The following is a 23,794-nucleotide window of genomic DNA, read 5'->3' as shown; positions in this document are numbered from 1 at the left end:
CTATCTAGCTTTAGCGCTATGTAGCTTTAGCGCTATCTAGCTTTAGCATACTCTGCAGTGAGCCAGTTGTCTCCCTCATGGAGTAAAATGTGTTTTAGGGGGAAGCTGAAAACAAATAGGTTTTATTTAATCAGGTCAGAGCTGAGGGGAAGTCGGTGCAGCTAAGAAAACTCCAGTGAGTCAAAGCTTTTGAAGACTGAATCATTTATTTTCCACTGCAAATGATGCACTACTGTCTGTTGGTCTTTAATAAAACCCTAATATAACACTGCAAAACAAGAAATATTAGGTATTTTGTGTTTTTATTGTGTTAAATTTTAACATACTTAGATGAGACAAAACTAACTTACAGGAATTTTTACAATAAGTCCTTAAAAAAGTGCAACTGTTCAAGGCCAAAGCCAGACTGTTTCACTTAGACATTTAACTTTTCAAAGGGCTACACTGCAAAAACACAAAATCTTAACAATTACTTTTAGTTTAGTATCTTTTCACTTGAAATAAGATGGCAAGAAATAGGAGCTTTTTAAAGTCCATAATTCCTTATTATTGATGAAAAAGTGCTAATTCCATTGGCAGATTATTTCACTTGTAACATGGGAAAAATGTCTTATTAGTGAAATAATCTGCAAGTAAAAAACACAAAACCAATTTTTTAAAATCAATATTATTGAATTATTGACTGCAAACAATCAATAATGTTTCTGAGAAGTTATTTATAAGTTAGTTTTGTCTTATCTCAAATGTATTAAAATATTTACTGTAGAAATGAGACCAAATGAAACTTGGTAAGATTTTGAGTTTTTGCAATGAACACAATGAAGTCTGCAGATTTAATGCAAAAAGTCTGAAAGAGCTTAAGGAATTTAAATACTCTGGCAAAGATACGAGTTTTACGAGGATTACTGACTGAAGGGAATCCCTAACGTACCTTTGTGTCATATAAACTCTAAACTGGGACATATTCCACGTAATTCCCCTCAGCGTCACACAACCGTCTTAGTTTATTAGCGAAATACTCGTCTGGTTTTATTCTTAGGGATGGGAAATATGATTGATTCACAGACGGCTGTTTAGAAAGAACCAACCGTTAGTTCATCACATCTGGAAAAGTTCGTCAGGAGTAAATCAGCTCATTGCAGCTTGATGGTAGAAAATGCTACACAGATCATAAAGAAGAGCATTACAGTTAAAGTCAGTCACAATATTTAAAAACACAACTTATTTTTTTATCACCATCCAACTTTGAATCAGACAAAACGTTTCTAGTTTTAGGTCAGTTAAGATTTTCTACATGATTTCTCTTAAGGACACAATAATAAGAAACTGAATATTTTAGATATTTTTATACTCTCTTAAAATTCTAAAGTTTAGTTTAGGATTATTTGATAGAATCACCTTTTTGGGTTTCCTTCACACAGCAAGAACAAAATATTACCAAAAGCTTCTGTCTGGTAGAAACATCTTAGTTCACTTGAAATAAAACAAAACTGACTTACAATGAAAGTTTCTGCAAGATATGGAAAACTGTTTTAAGTCAATAATTCCTAAATATGGAGTAAAAAAAATTATTTCTATTGGCAGATTATTTAACTTATTACAAGACATTTTTCCTGTGTTATAATGAAATAATCTGCCAGGAGAACTAGAACCTTTTCATCAATATTAAGGAATTATTTACTTAAAACAAACTCAGATATGTTGCTGAAAAATTATTGTAAGTTAGTTTTGTCTCATTTTAAGTGTATTAAGATATTTGCTCTAGAAACTGAACCAAAGTTACTTGGTAAAATGTTGTATTTTTGCAGTGTGCTACCTTTTTTACAGTATTTCTAAAGACTTCCTTTATTTTTAATATTTGCATGTAATTTTCCATGTTACAAAATAAAACTGAAATGTGACGTGAGACAGAAATTATTAGTCATGTTGCAGTTGTTGCTCCTCTTTGTAAAACAAAGGAAATGCAAAACTATTAAACACTTATTTCTTGCCCCATGATCACAAAAGAACAGATCCTCCATGAATGCATCATACAGATATAGAGTATAAGATTTTTAAAAAAAATCACCTCTTTGTAAATAAATTAGAAAAATAAATGAAAATAATAATCAGAAAATGTCCAGCTGCTGTTTGCTTTTTTAAATCAAAAGTTTGTTTTGCACCATAATAAATGAAACACTAACCAACATTGTGATGTGTAATGATGGCGCCTGGCAAAATGTAGCGTTTCATTTGTTGATGACTTTGTATTTTTGTGTTTTGTTGAAATGTGCTATACAAATTAACTTGATAAAAAAAAGCTCTATAACCACGAGAAAGTAGCACAGGCACTAAAAGGCATCGTAGTCTAAGATTTGGCAGAGAAGGAGATGCGGTGAGACAGTAGTGAGGTGTGCTGCAGGAGTCATAGAGGTTGGGATACTTCAGGAATCTTGTTTACAGTAATTCAGGCATAAACTTCTGATAATCCTGCCTGCTGGATGAAAACGTTTGCAGACGATGTTGTAACCTGTAACGAAAGAATGGAGCATGTGCAGAAAGAAAAACGTGGAATCACTCGAACTTCCTGTCACACGTGGAAAAAATAGACTGAGGTTAAAACTCAGAGAATGAGCAGTGAAGTATTTTAGTCTTTTTTGTTACTGTAATAGACTGAAGAACAGTCACTGCTGTTTGACACACTGAATGTTATTTAAAGGAGAATTTTTTACGTGTGTGGAATGTAAGTCAGCAACCAGCTGCATCAGGAAATAACCTGAAAACATTATTTTCATGGTTTTTCTCATAAATTACAGGTGGATGCTTCATGTTGTAATATTTTAACTGGCTTCAAAAGGCATTTTATTTCTCTAGATGTTGGATTTATTGAATAAGATTCACTTTATCCTGATAAAACTCAACACTAGTGAGAAACATTGCAGATAACAGAAAGTTTTGATGCAAATTATATCCCCAAAACACTTAATTAATGCATTATATCTGCACTGTTTGGAAACGAGCGGGCATTTATGTTTTTAATCGGAAGATAATGAGAAAGAGAAACATTCTCACATGCAGTAAATCTTATCCGCATGTTTCCATCATGAATATGGTAAATTTCTGCAACGTGTCTCACTGTGAGATGAGTCAATACTCTTAAACTTTCCACCATTCTTACCCTTTAGATCAACATTTAATCAGTGATCAACTGCAAAGTTCGCCAACTTTGATACCAAATTTTAAAAATACAAAATGATATCTGAATATTGGCTTAATTTAATATTCTTGAAAGCTTTCACTAGTTAGGAAATATTAAAGACCAAAGAGGAAGAGTCCTTTTACTTATGAAATATTTGACTGTGAGTATTCTTTGACCTTTGACGCCAAATTAGGAAGTAAAAGTTGATTAGATCACAAGCACCAGGGAGTCATTGAATGTTTCACAACCTTTGTCTATTGCTAAAGAGTTTGAGAAAACCTACGTGGGACTGTGACCTAAAGTATTGCACCAACAACAATGTACAGTGTGTGAAGAGAAACATACTCTAAACTCTAAAGTTTCAATTGTATAGTTAGCAAGTTTCTAATGACTAATGATGTGCAATATACTCTTCAGGAAGTTTAGAAATAGCCAATAAATTGGAACAATTAGCTGGAATCTTAACATGGGAAGCCAAATATTTTTTTACCAATCGCAGCTTAAAAATTCAATATGGCTGCCAAATGGATAAAAAAAACAATAACATTTATTTTCAGATCATACCGACTGCACAACATTGTATGTGCTCCCTTAAAATCAAGGAAATCATCAGCTCAGTCAGTAACCACATGTAATAAAACCAACTGCTAATGCAATTAGATCTAATGGTGTACAGTATGCCTCAAACTTGATTTAATATCAGGGAATGATACGAAGCACAACTTAATGGTGTTACGTTAACACTAAACTTACTGCGTGTGAAAAACAGTGGGGGATGCTAACTGTTGTGTTAACTACTGTTAATATTGCATTTCTCTATTTCAAGCAAGAATATCCATCTTTTCCTTGTATGTCACATTGTGTTTGCCATTTTTGTTTTAACTCTAAGTTAATTATACTATTACTCTAATCTTTGCCAATTTTTATCTGTTATTTCTTCTTTTTGCACCCTTTACAAACTTAGATTTCCATTTATAAATGTATTTCTATTCCTCTCTTTTCAATTCTAGAGATTGAGTTATTCCAATTAAAATATCTTGTTTAAAATCTGCATACCAAATACTTTTTTCTCTACATCACAAATGTAGAGGAAAATATAAGGAAAATAATATTTTTATATTATTTTATTTATCATGTTATTTTTTCTTTTCCGTATGTTCCTTTTTTAAAAAAAAATACATATTTTCCCTCCGATCAACTTGATCAACAGGAATATTTTTAAAATTACCGTTTTTTATTATTATTCTTAAACTGTACCGCCTCACGTGTATTCTCGCGAGATGTGGTCAACAGCGCCCCCTTGTTTGTGTGTGGAGAAGCAGCACAGCGGCTAATGATAGCAACGAACACCAACGGGGAAAATAATTTAATATTGTGTTCTCTGACACTCTTAGGGTCCTGTAAAAGTTACGAGAGGAGTTAATTTTTCCTGTCATGTGTTACATTTTCTCTGAGATTGGAGGAATCTTTTTAATCCCGTGAACGGGGACGCGGCCTGCTTATGTAGCCGGCTTCCCGGTGCAGCTCAGGCGGCTTGCGCTGTCAGGAAAGCCCGGTGCTTCCGCTCGCTTGTTTTTCTCTGCCGCGACAGAACCGGCGAAGCTTTTTAATTATTTTTACTGCTGTTGTTTTCATACCAGGAATCTATCGTTTCACCGCCCCATCTCGCTGAGCCGTGGGTGCCGGTACTTCTCACCTAAAAAGGACCATTTAAACCCCGGAGCGGCCTGTTTTGTTTTCGAGCCGCCATGAATCTCTGCGAACAATAACACAACCATAAATAACTAGCCTCCTGCCGCCGGGGCTGCACCGCAACTGGAGGGTTTAATTAATGCATCATGCGCTACAAGCTGTGGACAACACGAGAGGAAAATGCATGTGGATAATGGATTCATGTGTCCATCGCAAACCGGAGCACTTTATCATGTGAATTTCGGAGCTGCTGCGAGTTAACCGGGCGAAAGCAGCGTCAAAAGGCGGAGGAAACAGGCTCCAGTCCGGAGTTAACCGTCTTATTTTTCATGTCGTTTGGAAGCAACCGGAGCTGATGAGGATAAACCGACATTATGTGCATGATGGGCCTTTTAGGAGCTGCTCCTTCTCCCCCGGACCGGGACATCACGCCAAGGATGTGACTGGGAATGTGTAACCGGGATTTCTCTGCGCTCAGACTGTTATATATGTGGGATTTACCGACGGAGAACTGACCGAGGTTACTGCCTCCATCTATGCTCTCTCCAAAGCCGCCGGACTCCCTCGACAAATATTTTTACCTCACAGAAAGCGGGAGTTGATCGGGGGTTAATTTATCTCTGTGTGGCTTCCTTCCTCCCTTTCTTTTTTTTATGTGTTTTTAACGTACTGATCCACTTAAACGGACCGAGCCAGCCAGCTGAGATGAACCCGGTGAATGCCACCGCTCTCTACGTGTCGGCGAGCCGCTCGGTGCTGCAGTGCGACCCCGGAGATCCCCGGGAACTGGCGGAGCTCTGCAAGGTGTTGCCGTTTTTCCGCCAGTCCCTGTCCTGCCTGGTCTGTGGTGAGTCCCCTGCCTCGTTTTCAACAGATTTTATGTCTTATTTTTGGAATAAAATAGGTCCCCCCCCCCCCTCCTCTTCCTCTCGTCAGCTAATGTGACAGTGGGGGCGAGCTTTTAAATGTATGCTGCATTCAGGTACCGTCGGAAATATGAGAGTGTATCATGTTGTTTGGAGCTTTGCTGATTGTTTCAGCCAGAAATATAATTTTAGACAAATTCAATAGAGCTAACACGTTAAGCTCTGTGGAGCTGGTTGTGTAAAATAACATTCCGTCATATGTTCAATTTTTATTTTTTATGTAGCTAATCTTCTTTCAATTATACTTATTTTTATAGTTTAAATAAAACCTCAATCTGAATGTTTTCCAGGAATTGTTATCCCACGACTTTCACTGCAGTTGTAGTTTAAAAACAACGTACGCAAAACCCAAATAACCTGGTGTCTGAGTTGCAAAGCTCTGAATTCCTAAGTGCAGTGAATGCACCATGACACACCCCCGTCTGTGTGGCGTTTTGGCAGCTGCTGCGGATGTTTACATTCAATAGACCAGCTTTTCACCGCTTCTCAGGTCTTATCAAGTGATAAAACTAAAATATTTATTACATAAGTTAACAGAACACTGTTTTGTTTATTTAATTATTATAAATAGATGAATTAATAAAGACAATTATTGCCTAAATTATAAAAAAATATATGATTTTTCTTTTATACAAATATGCTTTCTGTGTAAATAAATTTTGTTTTTGATTTGTGTAATTGATATTAAACACAATTTGTGTTTATTTATAAATGTTCTAAGTCAAAACCGACCAAATACTTATAAAAACTACTAATTGTAGTAGTGACACTATTATTATAGTAGTAATCCTACTACTATGATAATATTAGCTATTATTATTATTGAATAATAATAGTATTATTAGTCTTATTACTATTATAGTCTTATTACTTTACTGATAGTAGTAATAGTAATGTATAATATTATTCTGATTATTATGGTATAATAACAATAACATTTAGTAATAATAATTATTATTATCAATGTTAAGCCTTACAGTCTTAAAATGCATTTTTGTGGTTTTGATTATTTTTTAGTAAAAACTTATATTTTTGTCATAAATCAGAGAAAACTGGTTGATTTTTCTGCTGATCTTTGCTGTGTCTACAGCCACTTTATTCTTTTTAAAGCAGGTTTTTTCATAACTTGTAAATCCTTTTAATCTGCTGGAGATCTTCTTTATTTGTCCTTTACTTCTGTATCTTTTTGAAAACCCAGACAGAACCTGATCAATCATCAAACCACTTCCAGTCATTAAAATAATCTTTGGAGGAGAACCTAAATAACAGAACTGCAGTACTTCCACCATGTTGACCGTTCTCCCAGTGCTTCCAGATAACCTGCGTCTGTAAATAATGCATCAGTGTGAAAGCCGACTGAGCTGTGTGTTAAATATAGACGTTGTGTTGTCGGGAGGCGGAGGCGGCGGCGGAGTGTGTGCTCGCTTGTTTCTTATGAATGGACCTTCTTCCTTTCTCCCGTCTGCAGCTGCGTGCTTTAAAAGCCGGCGTTGCTAAGGAAGCTCCTCTCAAAGAGCAGCTGTCGCTCCGCCCGGCAGCGCGCCAAGCTTCGCTCAGGAGGTTAAATAAGGATGTAGATTCTCCTGCTGCCGTTTCTCCAGCCTGTCAAAGTGTGGATCTCGTCAGGACGAGCTGCCCTCCTGACTTAGGCAAAAATATTCACACACGTTTACGTTTTTGATCCAGTTATTAGCTCCAGTTTGAATGGACTTTATCCAACAAGAATTCAGTCAATGTTTTCACATTTGGTGAAATCTGAAAAACAATTATTTGTTTTATTCTTGTAACAGATTCTGTATGGGAATTATGACTAGGCCATTTGAGCAAATAAATACAGATTCTCTTACCTCATCTGTGGGTCTGTGGAACTCCTTTAGAGCTGGAAAAGGTTGAGAAATTACCTTAAAGGGAGCTAGTATGCACAATTCACATGTTGTGTACTAATTTTATATATTTTTTTATACTAATAGAACAGCTTTAGCTGTTTAATAGAAACAGCTAAAACCACCCAGCTGGTTTTTGGCAATATGTTAATGTTTTTTGGTGCCGTTTCAAAAACTTCCTGATAGTAGAGTCACATTCGATGGGCAATGTGCCGTTACCTAGCGGCACATTGTCGCTAGGTAAGCATTACCTAGCAACCCCAGCGGAATTCTCCCATTACCTAGCAACCCAAACTGAGTTCCAGCACGTTTCATAAGCTGGTTTCACAGCTACATGCGCTGTACAATGGCTGCTGGAAAAGACAAGAGTTTAGTTGTTGACTCACCATCCAGAAACCACTTGCTTGATTCTTGTTGTTTGTGCAGGAGGCTCCAATTTTGCTTGTCAAAGATTTACGGTTGTATAGTTCTGAAAGCAGCTCAAAATGGGCAGAACATTTGAGATTAGAATCTTGTTATCTAAGAATAATTTTGTGCAAAAAATGTAATTAATATGTTTTGTATAGACCATAGACCGATACTAACCTGTTCAAGGAAGCATAATAGTTCACCTTTAATTACTTTTTCCAGTGTTGTTCTTTTTTCAGTTTGTATTAACGATTAATCGATTACTTAATCAGTTGACGATTATTTCAATAATAGATTAGTTACGATTAATGTGATCGATCAATTCAGCCATATCAATTTTTAGATTCTTATTATGTAAAACAAATTTACAAAACTATAGTTCTGCTCCCACTTCACAATTATGCAATAATATGTCGTTCTGTCACAAAAATCTGAATTATTTGTTTGCTGAACATTTAAAATTGTTGTACAATAAATAGTCATTTATTCTAAATATAGCATACACAATAAATGTAAATGATATTCAGGTGGGACTGGAATGTGTAGAATATGCATCAGCCGGCATTGGTGGTAAAGCTAACGTCGGTTAGCAGCTATCTGCTTTAACAAGTCCTTCCTGTCGTCCAGGTAACCTGCTGCAGGACCCCATCGCTCCCACCAACTCGTCCTGCCAGCACTACGTCTGTCGCGGCTGCAAAGGTCAGCGGATGCAGCTGAAGCCGTCCTGCAGCTGGTGCAAGGACTACGCCTGCTTCGAGGAGAACCGCCAGCTCTCGCTGCTCGTCCGCTGCTACAGGAAGCTCTGCCTCTACATCACGCAGTCGCCGCTGGCGCCGCACCTTTCCAGCGCCGCCGGTGACTCGCCGGACCTGCAGGCCATCCTGGAGGAGGGGCTGGCGCTGGCCGAGAGCGAGCCGGAGTCGAAGGTCGTCTCCGGGTCGCCGTCGTCACCGCCGCCTAGGACTGCGCCAGACGAGGCTCCGCCCCCGACAGTGGTCAAAGACGAGGAGCGGGGCGCCACGGTGAACGGGCTCCACGACTGCAACGGCCTGGTGGGCTCGGACTCGCTGCAGCCCGTCGCCGTGGAAACGGGCGTGGCCAAGCAGGAGGGTTTCTCGGAGGAGCTGCCGGTGTGTGTGAGCGTGGCGGCCGGCGGGGGGGCGGAGCTCTGCGACATCAGCCATTTTGGGGAGGAGCTGAAGCACGGCGGGGGGTCTCTGCTGCTCAGCGTGGAGGAAGTGCTCAGGACTCTGGAGACGGACCCTGCCGAGCCCGACTACCCCGCCCTGAATGGGCCGCACCGCCTCGACCCCGCCTGCCTCGTCCTGGACAGTGGTCCCCGCCTGCCCCACCCCCACCTGTTGCCCCAGCCCTCCGCCGTCGCCCCCCATGTCCCGCCGCGCTGCCACCGCAAGCGCTCCCGCTCAGAAAGCGACAGCGAGAAGGTGCTGCCCCTCAACATCACCAGCCTCCTGCGGGGGCCCGCACTCCCCGTCCCGCAGCACCACGCCGCCACCGCCAAACACGAGCCCAGGTTTCCCACGGCCGTGCCCCACCCCCACCTGGCACCGGTCCCCAACGGCGGCCCCCCAAGGGTCGGCAAGACGGTTCTGGTCCCCAACAAGGCCCTGAAGAAGACCATGGAGCACCACGGGCCCAACAAGAAGCCCTACACCAAGGCCCGGCAGGGGGCCCCCAAACCGCGCTCCCAGCCCCGCGACAGGGCACCACCCCACCCACACCCCCTCTCTCACCCGCCGAGCCCCTCCAAGCCGCTCTACAAAAAAGCCGTGGAGAAGAAAGGCTGCAAGTGCGGCAGAGCAACTCAGAATCCATCAGTGTTGACCTGCAGGGGGCAGCGCTGTCCCTGCTACTCCAACCGCAAGGTGAGACAAAACTGAGCTCTGATTAATTATATTATATTATATTATTATATGAATTATATTATTATTATATTTATATTTTATATTATATCATATCATATTAATTATATTATATATATATATTTATATTAGATTATATATATATATTATATTATATTATATTATATCATATTATATATATTATATTAGATATTATTATATTATATGATATTATATTAATCATATTATATTATATTATATCATTAATCATATTATATTATATATATCATATTATAAATTATATTATATGATATATATCATATTATATCATATTATATTATATCATATTATATCATATTATATTATATGATATTATATCATATTATATTATATTATATTATATTATATCATATTATATTATATTATATGATATTATATTATATTATATTATATCATATTATATTATATTATATCATATTATATCATATTATATTATATTATACCATATTATATCATATTATATATTATACCATATTATATTGGTTTTCTTATTACAGTCAGAATTACTCATTTCTTTGTTTTTGTCTGTTCTTAAATTAATTAATTTTACAATTATTGATTAATAATTAATCAGTATTATTTAAATATATTGTAAAAATGTATTAATTATATAAAGTGTATGTAATATTATGTATTTTTAATATAAACAATATTAATAAAGCTAATAACATTTAATCATTATTTTTAAATAGTTATTTAAACTATTTACACTTTTGTCAACAATTAACAATTTATTATAAAATTTATTATTTATCCTTTAATTTATTACTATTACATATATTATTTAGATTCATTATTAATTTTAATAATCAAATTCATTATTAATATTATTTAAATGAATTTATAATCAAGTTTACTAATCATAATAAAAATTTGAAAATTTCATCCAATTTATAAAATTTATTACTAGTGAATTATCAATTTATAAGAGACTTTAATTTTAATGAATTAAAAAATATTAAAAATAATGGTAATCATAATCAGCCAGTGTCTCTTTGGCATTAGTAATTTTTTAAAGTTATTTCTGGTTGCGTTGATGTTTGTTGTGTCAGGCGTGTCTGGACTGCATCTGCCGCGGCTGCCAGAACTCCTACATGGCCAACGGCGAGAAGAAGCTGGAGGCCTTCGCCGTTCCGGAGAAGGCTCTGGAGCAGACCCGCCTCACGCTGGGCATCAACCTCACCAGCATCACGGCGGCCGCCCTGCGGAGCCCCGCCGCCGGCTCCCCGGGCGGCGCCCTCCTCAACGTCACCACGGCGACCGGCGCGCCCGTCTCCGCCGCCTTCCTGTCGGGCGCCGGCCACGACAACCGGGCCTTCGAGGAGTCGCTGGAGATGCGGTTTGACTGTTGAGGGCGCGGCACTTCTTTCTACATTCCCGGGTCGACCTGCAGCGGAGCCAGAACCAGAACCAGAACCAGGCAGCTACACGGCGGGGCGGTGCATGTGGAGGAACACTGCAAAAAAATAAAATTTTACCAAGTATTTCTGGTCTCGTTTCTGCTGCAAATATGTTAGCGCACTTAAAGTAAGAAAACCAACTTTAAGGTAACTTTTCTGCAACATAAAGGAGATAAAGTTAATAAAATAATTCATTAATTTAAAACTTGTACTTTCTAATAAGCATTAAATTATTTTACTTAAAACAAGCTCACATATCATGCAGAAAAATTACTTATAAGTTGGTTTAGTTTTATTTGTCATAAACTACAATATTTGCACTTGAAACTAGACAAACATACTTGGTAAACTTTGTGTTTTTGCAGAGATGTAGCGTTACTGTATGCGCAGAGGTTTCATTTCACTTTTCTTTACTTCGTCTGCACTGCAAAAATTCAATCCTACCGGGGATTGTTGGTTTTTTTCTAGTGCAAATGTCTTAATACACTTAAAATAAAGCAAAGCTAACATTAAAGTAGCTTTTCAGCAAGACATAGAAGCTGGTTTTAAGTCAATGATTTCTTAAAAATGGGAGAAAAACTTCCTGTAGCTGAAATAATTCTACTTTTTTATCAATATTAAAGAATAATGAGTTAGTTTTGTTTTGTTTTATAGTAGAAAATAACCAAAAATACTCGGTAGGATTTAGTGTTTTTGCAGTGTATCGTGTTGAGCATGACGTCGGGATGTGTGTGTGTGTGTGTGTGTGTGTGTGTGTGTGTGTGTGTGTGTGTGTGTGTGTGTGTGTGTGTGTGTGTGTGTGTGTGTGTGTGTGTGTGTGCGTGTGTGCGAGGGCCCTGGTTTGGAGACAGATACTTTATCATCATCAGAGACTGGTGTAATTTATATAAAGACTTTTTTTCTACATCAGCGTTTTCTAACCAATCAGGAGCAGATCTGCTTTCAACCAGAAAGTTTTCACACCCTGCAGGCAGACAGAGGAGCCAAAACTTTCTGACCCGCTTAGCTGTAGAGCCAGGATGTGACTTTAACCACCAGCCAAGGTTTAATATGCCTGTTGAATGTTTATACTCTGTGAGCCACTTAAGCTACTAAATATTACTCTGAGATGTTGTAAACTTACACAAACATGTATTTAAGTAGTAAAATTGTGAATTTTAAGTCTGGAGGAAAAACGGAAAGAGAAAAAAAAATCCCTGGTTTTGCTGTTTTTTAAATGTCGTCATTTTGTGTGTTTGTGAACATGAAGCACTTTCTCACACTGGTCACACACAGCTTAAAAAACAAACACACACACACACACACACAGTGTGTATCTGCTCTGATGTGTTTAAAACCTCTGGTTGATTGCAGACGACGCTGTGCGCCGTTTCCCCACGAGCTTCTGGTCCCTACTGCTAAAAACCCAACAGGACGGAGAGAGGACTCTTCTTCTGTTGCATCGCAGTATTTATTCTTCCTCCGTCGCCCGTTCTGCCCCATGACCTTTGCCCTTTCTGTCTCGGTTCAGTTGCAGTCGCCTTCTTTTGTCTCTGAACTGTTTTTGTTTGTTTTCTCCCTTTGGGCATTTAAATAACTGTAATATAACTGTAACATATTTCCATAAAAAAGAAAGGAAAATCAGAAAAAGTGTTTTGTTTTCTTTACACATTAATCAGCTGATTTGCAGCGCAGAATATTAACACTAGGGGGCAGCAGAGGGCTGGAGCAGCCTTACAAGACAATTATGCTACTTTTTACATTTATTTTTATGCTTTTTACACTAAAACATCACGCAGAATTTATTGAATTACATGATTGGACATGGGAAATAATTCTTCCAGTTTGCAAAAGAATTTATATTCATTTCTGGTTGCAACAAAATATTATTTTTGTAATCAGATAAAAAGAAAATGGTAAATTTTTCATTTAACCTCAAACTTTATTTTAGAAAAATACACCAAAAGATAAAAATTAACATTTTTTTTAAAGTAAGAAAATTATTTTATTGCCTGAAATGCATTAATAAACAGTTTAACTGCAAAACGTAACTATACTTTGTACAGGTTTAGCTTTATTGCTGCTCTAAATATGTTGTTTTGTCAACTAATGGAATTCTGCATGCTTCAGTTAATAATTAATCCATTACTACATGTGTTGACAATTATTCGTATTGATTAATCCAATTAATTGTGACATTTATTTATGTGATTATGAGCTTATTTAACTCATAAATATACAAACAAAAAAATAGATAGAAACTTTAAATTAATTTCATGTCCCTGGATGGAAAGTCAGCAATAAAACATTTGTTTTTCCCAGCAGCCTTTGAATAGCGCCAAACATGCTAGAACTCTGCTCGGGTTGCTAGGTAACGGGGTTTGGCGGGGGTTGCTAAGTAACGGGGCTGTGCCGATAGCATGTGACTCAGCATTCAGGAGTTTGTTTTTTTTTAAAAGTCTCGTTTTCCAAACAACAATAATATTAAGTTATTGTCAAAAACGGCTCGGGTGTTTTTTTAAGTGCTTGTTGTTTTTTAGAGGCAGCAGAAACTCAAATGGTAGAATAAAAAATGGCAAACAATTGTTAACCTTTCCTGCTCCGTCTTCTGACCGTGGTCGGAGGACACAGGGGAGCTCTTCCTCCAGGGCCGAAGTGAACTCTACTTCGGGGTTAACTCCTTCATACGCCTTGTACATGAATCACACGGTGGCACGAAGGTGGCTGGAAGTTTACTTTTAATAGCACCAGCTTACAGTTGGAAGTTGACAGAGTTTTTCCTTTAGCTACTGCTCCGGTCGTCGGCTACACTCACCCCTTCCACATACTGTGTCTTCTTCGCTCCCCAGCCTCCCGGTTCTTCTTGTTTACAGCACGCAGCGCCCCCCTTCGGACCGGAGGACGGCTGCCACACATCTCGCTCAACTACACTCAACATACACACCTCTTACTGAGCTATCATCTCATACAGTGGAGGCACTTTCCGCAACACTACCCCCACTCTGGATGGCAATTAAGCAATAATTCCACTCCAGCTTTACAATGCATAAGACCGATACACAATCCCCATCGCAAACAAGAGATTACTGTGACAATCATTCATGCATATAGGTGAGGCGTAGCATCAAACCATAATTAGCCAGTGACATAATTAGCTCATTTAAGGTGTACCTCATGTGCAAAATTAAGCTTTACATGCAACAGGGGAGGAGAGGAATTACTCAGCAACATACATGACGACCGGGCAGGACACTAACTGAACTCCATCAGGTATGAGAAACATAAGGCAAAACATGTCCTACGAGATAAACCGTTTGCTCTGCTGTTAAATTTTCTTTGCAGTTCGAACAACTGAACAGTAATAAAGAGAACAGACACATGTGGCCTTGTTGGACAGGTTCAACTAACTTCTGGAACCTTAAACTGAGTCCATGGTCCTACTTGGAACTATCCATGTGCCGAACCGGTCTGGTGCTCTACGCCGGCGCCTGGATCGTCGAACCGGCGGGCCCAGAGGAGGTGAATATCCCACCACACCCCCACCATCCTCATGGTTGACATGGGAAGGGGATGATGGGACAAACACGCCCAGATTGGGATCCTTTGCAGTTGAGGTAGGCAGCAGAGAACAGCCAGCGCCTCCACTGGTTGCATCAGCAAACAAACCCTGTAAATCCAGGTCACCGTCTGCAGAGTCCTCCTCTAAGGTTGGTGGTGGAACCTCAGTAGGTTCCCAGTGTTGACTTTGCTCCAGGACCCACACGTTGTCCAGAGGCTCCCGGCTGCGGTAATGCTTTAGCTGGTCATGGTGGACGACTTTCACCTTGGACCTTGGGTTCTTTTGTATCCGGTAAACTAGATCATCCAGTTGGCCTAGGATGAAGAATGGGCCTTCATATGATGGGAGGAACTTTTTGACTTTATTCTTGACATGACGTGTTCCTTTAATGAGATACCACACAGGGTCTCCAATTTTATACTGTGTGTGGCAGCAGTTTTTGTCGTACTGTCTCTTTGCACGTGTGACCGAGTCCCTCAGGGCTTCTCTAGCAATTTGGTGGGCCAGCTCCAACCGTTCCCGCATCTGCTGCACATATTCTGGAGCAGTGAGCTGGTGTTCCGAATCAGGGGGCAAACCTGCGACGAGGTCCACTGGTTCACTTACTTCTCGGCCTAACATCATAAAGTTTGGAGAGAAACCTGTCGCACTATGTTTGGTTGACCGGTACGCCATAACAGCATAAGGAATCATCAGGTCCCAATCCCAATGACAGCGTGCTGCTGTAGTAGCCAGGATCTTTTGGAGGGTGGCGTTGAAACGCTCGACCTGACCGTCTGACTGTGGCCTGAATGGTGTTGTGTGAGTCTTGTCTATCCCAAACAAACTGCACATCCCTTGAAACACCTCAGACTCGAAATTGCGTCCCTGGTCACTGTGTAGCGCTTGAGGGATTCCATAGCGGCACACCCACTCACTAGCAACGATACCTGCAACTGTCACAGCCCGCTCGTTCGGAATAGGAAATGCTTCAGTCCACTTTGTGAAGTAATCTTGTATCACAAGCACATAGCGGTTTCCACGCTCAGTCTCATTCAGTGGACCCATAATGTCCAGTGCAATGCGTTCCATAGGGGCTCCTACCTGGACTGTTCCCATAGGAGCCTGCGGTGTCTTCTGGGGTCGAGCCCTTGATGCACAGCTGGTACAGGTTTTACACCAGAGGGCAACATCCTCCCTCATGTGGTACCAGTAATACCGGGTTCTTAATCTGGTCAGGGTCCGCTCTACACCAAAATGTCCACCCACTGGCCCCTCATGCATCTGTCTCATCACATCAAGTTGTAGTTTACGTGGCAGCACAATTTGTGGGTAGAATTGGGTGTCATCAAGGCAATAGAACCGACGGACCAGAACTCCATCTCTGAAGTAGAGTCGTTTCCATTGAGTCCAGTATGTCTTAGTGGCTGGGCTGCATGGCGAGACAACAGGCCACGGGGGGCGTTTATCACTAGCCTTCATCCAGCTGCGTATGGGTGCAATGTCCACATCAGCATCCTGGGCCTGGCTCAACTCCCCCATGGTCCAGCCATGAAACAAAGTCGTGTCAAGAGTCTTAGCCACATATATTTTCTCAGTCAATTTCAAAGAGCACCCATCAGTTTGAACATTGTGATGCATTCTATCTGTATCAGTGGAAATGTTTTGGTCTAAAGTCTTTGTATCTGTTGTAAGGGTGTTTTGACTTACCCCCACTGGACAAACCTCTGTGGTGGATGGTTGGTCCTCCTCCCCCACTGAACTCAGCAACAGGGAACTGATGTCAGAGTTCAACTCACACTGGACAGCCTGATGGTTGATGGGTTTGGATGATGTTGAGAGGTCCTGCACTTTACATGGGCAGGACTGGCGGCAGGGTCTCCTGGAGAGGCTGTCGGCATTAATGTGCTGTCGACCCGGACGGTGGATAATCTCAAAGTCATATTCAGCCAGTTTCTCAAGCCATCGAGCTAACTGTCCTTCTGGCTCTCTCATTTTGGTCAGCCAGCGCAGACTGCTGTGGTCCGTACGCACCTTAAACGGCCGGCCGAGGAGATACTGACGAAAATGGGATGTGAAATCCACTATAGCCAGAAGTTCACGTCTTGTTGTGCAGTAGTTTTGTTCAGGCTTTGCCAACTTGCGACTGCCATAAGCCAACACTCGTTCCACACCCTCCTGCCTTTGCGACAGTACAGCGCCGATGCCGGTGTCACTTGCATCAGTATCGAGTACCATTTCACCGCAGTCCAGGGGATAGCCGAGAATGGGGGCTGAGATGAGGAGACTCTTTAATTCGTCGAAAGCAGCCTGGTGCTCAGCATGCCACTGGAAACGAGCATTTTTCTTAGTTAGGTTGTGAAGGGGTTCAGCAATGGATGCAAAGTCTTTCACAAATCGCCGATAGTATGAGGCCAAGCCAATGAAACGTCGAACCTCCTGAATGGATGACGGCGTGGGCCACATTTGGACTTTTTGGACCTTGCTGGGGTCCGTAGCTACACCATGTTCAGACACTATGTGACCTAGGTAGGCCACCTCCCGGCGGAAAAGGCAGCATTTGGCAGGTTTTAGTTTCAGGTTAGCTTGTTGGAGTCTGTAAAACACCTGGCCAAGCCGCCGCAGCATCTCTGGCACATCCCTCGCCAGGACGATGATGTCATCCAGGTAGACTAAACAGGTCTCCCACTGCATGCCAACCAGGATGCGGTCCATCAGCCGCTGGAATGTCGCCGGGGCGTTACACAACCCAAACGGCATGACATTCCACTCGAAGAGGCCCGTCCTGGCACAGAATGCAGTTGCTTTGCGTGCTCTTGGCGTCAGCTCCACCTGCCAGTAACCCGAGGTAAGGTCCAACGTGCTGAACCATCTGGCAGTAGACAGTGTATCCAGCGTATCCTGGATGCGGGGCAGGGGATACGCATCCGGTATGGTTCGCTCATTGAGAGCCCTATAATCAATGCAGAGCCGATATGTCCCATCCTTCTTACGTACCATAATTATGGGCGAGGCCCAGCTGCTGTGGCTGCGTTGGGCGAGACCATTCTGCAGACTGTCGTGTATCTGCTGGTCGGCGTATTGCTGCTTCTCTTTCGCCATTTTACGTGGATGTTGTTTGATCGGGGCACCTGGACGAAGTACAATATCGTGCTGGACGAGGTTGGTCCGGCCCAGGTCAGCAGGCCCAGTAGAGAACACATGTCCATAAGTAGAAAGCAAACATTTAAGTTGGAGGCGTTCCCCATCATTGAGGTCTTTAGAGCTCTGAGTATAGAGCTCCTCTAGGTGCAGAGGAACCACCGGAGAGCTGACTGGCGAGTCTGCGGCTGGGGAGGCACAGGGAGGCTGCAGGGCCTCAGCTGGCTGGAGGAGACCAGCCAGGGATCCTTCTTTAATGGTCACCGCTTTATTGCCAGGATTAAAGAGGCGAAGGGGGACCGTTTTGGACGTCTGGGGATGAACTAAGACTCTAGCGAGGAGCACTTTGTGCTTCTCGATAAAACCTTTAGTAGGGCTAAGTATCATGTCGCTGCGGGCTGTCCCACTTAGATGCATGCTGCCCCTCACAACATACTCCTGTCCTGGTTCCACCACCACAGTTCTGGATATTTTCACTGCATGCGACTTCGGGTTAGATTCAGGTTGGTAGTAGGGCACTTCTTCACCAAACAGGGTGATGCGGTGTCTGCCGAAATCAAGACGGGCTTCAGCTTGTGCGAGGAAAGGATGGCCCAGCAGCACTTCTAACCCTGCTATCTCTGCTACAAGAAAATCCACATCCACCTGACGGTTGTTGATGTGGACAGGTATCTGGGCCTCACCCAGCACTGGCACATCTACAGGTCCCACCCCAAGTAAAGTCTCAACATTTGATGGATACAGTTGAGGTCTCACGTCAGGGTGGATGGAATTATAGTAGCGCAGCGGCAGCACATTTCTCCGCGCCCCACTGTCCAACACAGCACACACCTCCACTTCGTAGATTTGCATGTGGATACTCATTTCTTGGCTTTGGTCTTTCAGGTGGAGCACAGTAGGTTCTTGGGTGTCACAGGGGGAGCTGCTGGATGTCAAATCTTTGGTGGTCTTGTGGGGAGAAGGGCACTGCTTCTGGATATGACCCCAACCTTGACAGTTATGGCAGCGGACTTTCCCTTTTGTAGAATTTTTGCGGTTATTAAAGGCCGAGGGTGTGTGTGTGGCAAACCAATTCGGTGAAGAACTGATTACAGGTGTAGTTTTGATAACTCTTTCATGTTTGTCATTTGCTCTGACCACAGCAGTTCTCGGCCGTCGTTCAATCATGCTGCGGGCTCCTGGCTGCATGGCACTGGTGACATAAGCTGCAGCCCTTTTGGTGGTTTCATGAGCATGAGCTATTTCATATGCACGGGCGAGTGTGGCTGGTCGTTGCTCTAATAGTTTCTGGACTATTTCTGCATCACCCAGCCCATTTGTGAAAACTTCGACAGCGATAGAGTCCTGTTCAACTTCTGCCCTGTCGCCATAAGCCACCGTCACTTTCCCATAAATATCATCTCTGAATGCATGCAGGGCCTCTCCATGTTTTCGTACTCGCTGCCTTAGTTCTACTGCCACCGCAGCAGCATGATCAGAGGATGGACCATATGCAGTTTCCAGTTCGTCCACCAGGCGGCGGTAGCCCCACCTGGAAGAGCGAGGATTTCTGTGGACAATGGCCCCTGCTGCGCCAACCAGGCAGAATTTCAACTGCACTGTCATCGTTTTTTCGGACCAGTAGTTCGCTTCGGCGCAGCTCTCAAACCGGTGCAGAAATTCTTTCCATGGTGTGGTGCCGTCGTATTGTCCCGGACGCAAAGTGGGGACCCTCTCCCTAGGATCTCCATCCTCCTCACTGTCGGACAAAGGCTGCTGCAACATGAAACGGGTTTTATTGGCTTTTAATCGGGGTTGGGGCCGTGCAGGGGTTTGCCTGTAGCTTATAGTTCCATCCAGCTTAGGGGTACATTGCACGGCGGGAAATGCCACAGGGTTAAATGGGGCCGGCGTGCTGTGTACAAAGCTTCGTACATGAGCAGGAGCGAATGGGTTGGAGATACAATTATCTTTTGTTTGAAACGTGGGGGCTGGGTAGTAATGCGTCCCGTCGTCTGCATCCCCCCCATGGGCATAACCTTGACATTCAGCAGCAAGGAATGGGTTGGTAGAGCTAGCCTGTGGTTGAGCGGGGCCGTATTGCGGTGCGAGCATGTCCCCTCCTTTGGCGTACGAGCCGAAACAGCGTTCGTCACACAGAAAAGGGTTGTAATGTTCGCATTTCCCCACCGCCACATCTTCAGTAGCTTTTCTACACTCTGCACCCTCGCAGGACACATCCAATGTCATGAACGGGTTGGAATAATCTGTTTCAAGCCCATAGTTTTTACGGGAGTGACGAGCGGCGGCGTCCATCTTGCAGTTGTTCAGCAACGGGCTAATGCAGTCTCTCGGCTTTATTGCTAGCAGCTACTATCTCTCTTATTCAAAGCTCACCACTCGTCCAACAAGGCGAAGAGGTCCCTTCGTGGTCGCCAGTGTTAACCTTTCCTGCTCCGTCTTCTGACCGTGGTCGGAGGACACAGGGGAGCTCTTCCTCCAGGGCCGAAGTGAACTCTACTTCGGGGTTAACTCCTTCATACGCCTTGTACATGAATCACACGGTGGCACGAAGGTGGCTGGAAGTTTACTTTTAATAGCACCAGCTTACAGTTGGAAGTTGACAGAGTTTTTCCTTTAGCTACTGCTCCGGTCGTCGGCTACACTCACCCCTTCCACATACTGTGTCTTCTTCGCTCCCCAGCCTCCCGGTTCTTCTTGTTTACAGCACGCAGCGCCCCCCTTCGGACCGGAGGACGGCTGCCACACATCTCGCTCAACTACACTCAACATACACACCTCTTACTGAGCTATCATCTCATACAGTGGAGGCACTTTCCGCAACACAATGAATTTAAGTCCCATTTAAAACATGAATAAAACCCGTGGAGATCAACCCTCTAAATCAAATCAGGTCCGCATAAAAAAATCAACTTTTTATTCAGTTTTTTTGTCTCATTTAAATCTTTTCTTCTTTTACTGCTCATATTTTATTATGATTTTTATCTGTGGGCGGTGATGTTTATAGAAAAATGTTTCTGGATCATCCGGACCTTCATGCTGACAGATTCAAGTCCAGTGAGCCTTGAATCTCACTGGACTTGAGATTACAAGACAATTATGTCTTGTGTTATGTCCAATTATGTCCAACATCTGATCCGATGTTGGATCAGAGTTTGATCCAACATCCGCACCTTTATTCACTAAAACCATCAATTACAGACTGAGATTCTGCAAAAAGAAAAAAAAAAGTTACTCTGGGACATTTAAAGGAAAAAATCTCCATCCTGCTGCAGGTTTCCTCCCGGTTTTGCCCCAAAGCAACGAATAAAGATCAGAACCGTAGAAAGCAGATTTTTCTACAGTCTGGTGACGATGTGGATGTTTGAATATCATGGAAGTGATTTTAGAGAGGAATCCGCGATCAAAACGATAAAAAGTTTTAAATCCCACCCAGATTGGAGCCGTTTAGCGGAAATCTTTTGGTTCTCAAACAGCATCATTGATTCATTCCGGTTATTTTTTAAATTACTTTCTTACTGTTTATTAGAAATCTGACATGTTTCTGCTTTCCAGACGTAAAACAAAAAAGCAGCTTCTTGCTTTTAAAATTGTGTATTTATTTCACATATTTACACTCTGAAAAACACATTTATTTACATTCACATTCATGTGTTTTCTATCACATACAGTTTCATGTTTCACAAATACTGTAGGAGCTTCATTAGCGACCAGCTGCTGGAATAATGAAAACTATATTTTTGTGCGACCATGACAGCCTCGGTGTGTTTAGCTGGTTTTAATACGAACCGGAAAGTAAAAGTTTACGCTCTGTAATGACTGACGCGTTCACTTAACGTTGGAAAAAATAGTGTTTCTTTGTATCCCTGTCGGGTTTAGTTTATTAGAGTTGATTGCAGCTTCCTGCAGTTTGTTTTCCTCAAATGTAAACACAGAAAAAGAGGTAAAACATCTGATAATCATGTTCGTTTCCTCCAGGGAGCATCTGGTGTTGCTCACTGCAGCAGTTCATGACGCCATGATCGTTATTCCAGCCCTGCAGGACGTGCAGCATAGCACAAATACCAACCGTAAGAGAGCTTTTAAAGCGGCAGCATACGAGCCAACGTGATGCAACAATCAGAAATGGAGGCAGTAGAAAGATTTCAGCGAGTCTTTTTGTTTCAGTGGCTTTTAATTTTCCTTCCGCCTTCATTTTGGAAAAAATGGGAAAAGGTTCATAAAAATAAAATGCATAAAAGTATAGATCAGTATGTACATCCTTTAAGAAAAACAAATCCAGGAAATCAGCACACGTTTTTGAGTGGACTTCGAAATTCACAAGTTTTTGCAAAGCATCAATCTGTAGCGTAAACTGCAGTTGCTCGTGTTGTCCACTAGGTGGCAGATAATGAGATAGCAGCAGTGAAAAATGAAGAAGGCCCGTCTTGTCCTCATACGGGAACTTAAATGGACAGATTTTAAAAGTCAACGCACTGCAAAGACACAAAATCTTACCAAGCCTACCTTCTAGTGCAAATAATACACTTAAAATAAAACAAAACTAACTTACAAGTAACTTTTCAGCAAGATGTAGCAGCTGGTGTTAAGTCATTAATTTATTAATATTGATTAAAAAATACTATTTCCACTGGCAGATTATTTCACATACAACAAATTATTTTTCCCATGTTACAAGTGAAATAATCTGCCAGTGGAAGTAGTGAATTTTATACAAATACTAAGGAATTATTGACTTAAAACAAGCTCCTATATTCTGCTGAACAGATACTTGTAAGTAACATTTGTCTTATTTCAAGTGTATTAATATATTTACACTAGAAACAAAACTAAAATACAGGTAAAACTTTGTGTTTTTACAGTGCACATTTTTATTGTCCTCAAATGGTACAAAGAAATTTGTTTAAATGAAACAAAAATGAGAAAAAACAAAACAGATCTGAGAGTAAAGACATTATAAAATGACTTAGATATTTCGGTGTAGACAATCCAAACTTTTTTTTATTCTTATATTTTGTGCACAATGCGCTCTGCTTTTTATTTGCCATGTTTTTGAGTGAAAGTGTTACTAAGCTTTGAGGGTCATGAAAATATTTTTGGAAACAATGTCCGATAGGTTAGACAAATAAAAGTTAAGCAGTTCATGTTTCAGTTTAAATTAATTTTTATTTTGTCTGTTAAATTTAGATCTTCCTTCTGTAAAGGATGAACTTATATAAGTGATAACATTTTAAATATAATTCTTCTCTTTCTGTTTGTGGTCATGTGAAGTGTTTTAAACGACAGTAGCATCATTTCCTTCAGTCCCCAGAAATCAGGACTAAACAGCACCACCTGGTGGTTAAATGTGAATTTGCTCCCTATTTGTTTGCGATTATAATGGAAGCACTTTACCGCCACCTGGTGGTTGGAGTTATATCCAGTTATAACTAGTTACATTATTTTTCATATCAAAAATTCAAATTTATGTCAGTTGTAAGTGCTATTTTCAAATGAACCATCCCTATGTAATTCTTTTCATCTGCCAGATGGCACAAACACATTGTTTTGATATAATTTAAAATAAACCCAGGCTCAGATGTCTAAAGTGTTTAGGGGGTAAAAATATAAATATTTACTGTAATAAAATGTTGAAATAGCAGTTTTTTAAAAAGGTATTTGAAGCAGAAGTCATTCAGTTTCTGTGGAAACCGGTTCTGGACCTCATCAGACCAGAAAAGTTCTTCA

At 41.4% G+C, this 23,794-nt stretch overlaps 1 protein-coding gene across 1 annotated transcript; it reads left to right on the top strand.

Annotated features, from left to right (window-relative positions):
* The first annotated feature begins 4,482 nt into the window (after nucleotides 1-4,482).
* LOC111606139 (E3 ubiquitin-protein ligase MSL2-like) lies at nucleotides 4,483-11,877 on the top strand. Its single transcript, XM_023325847.1, has 3 exons — nucleotides 4,483-5,717; nucleotides 8,715-9,973; nucleotides 11,062-11,877. Exons 1-3 carry the CDS (start codon nucleotides 5,576-5,578, stop codon nucleotides 11,359-11,361), a joined length of 1,701 nt encoding a protein of 566 aa, XP_023181615.1. The 5' UTR covers nucleotides 4,483-5,575; the 3' UTR covers nucleotides 11,362-11,877.
* The last annotated feature ends 11,917 nt before the right edge of the window (nucleotides 11,878-23,794 follow it).

The sequence above is a fragment of the Xiphophorus maculatus genome, chromosome 21 (assembly GCF_002775205.1).
Source record: "Xiphophorus maculatus strain JP 163 A chromosome 21, X_maculatus-5.0-male, whole genome shotgun sequence".
NCBI lineage: Eukaryota > Metazoa > Chordata > Actinopteri > Cyprinodontiformes > Poeciliidae > Xiphophorus > Xiphophorus maculatus.
This window is presented reverse-complemented; position numbering and strand designations above follow the sequence as displayed.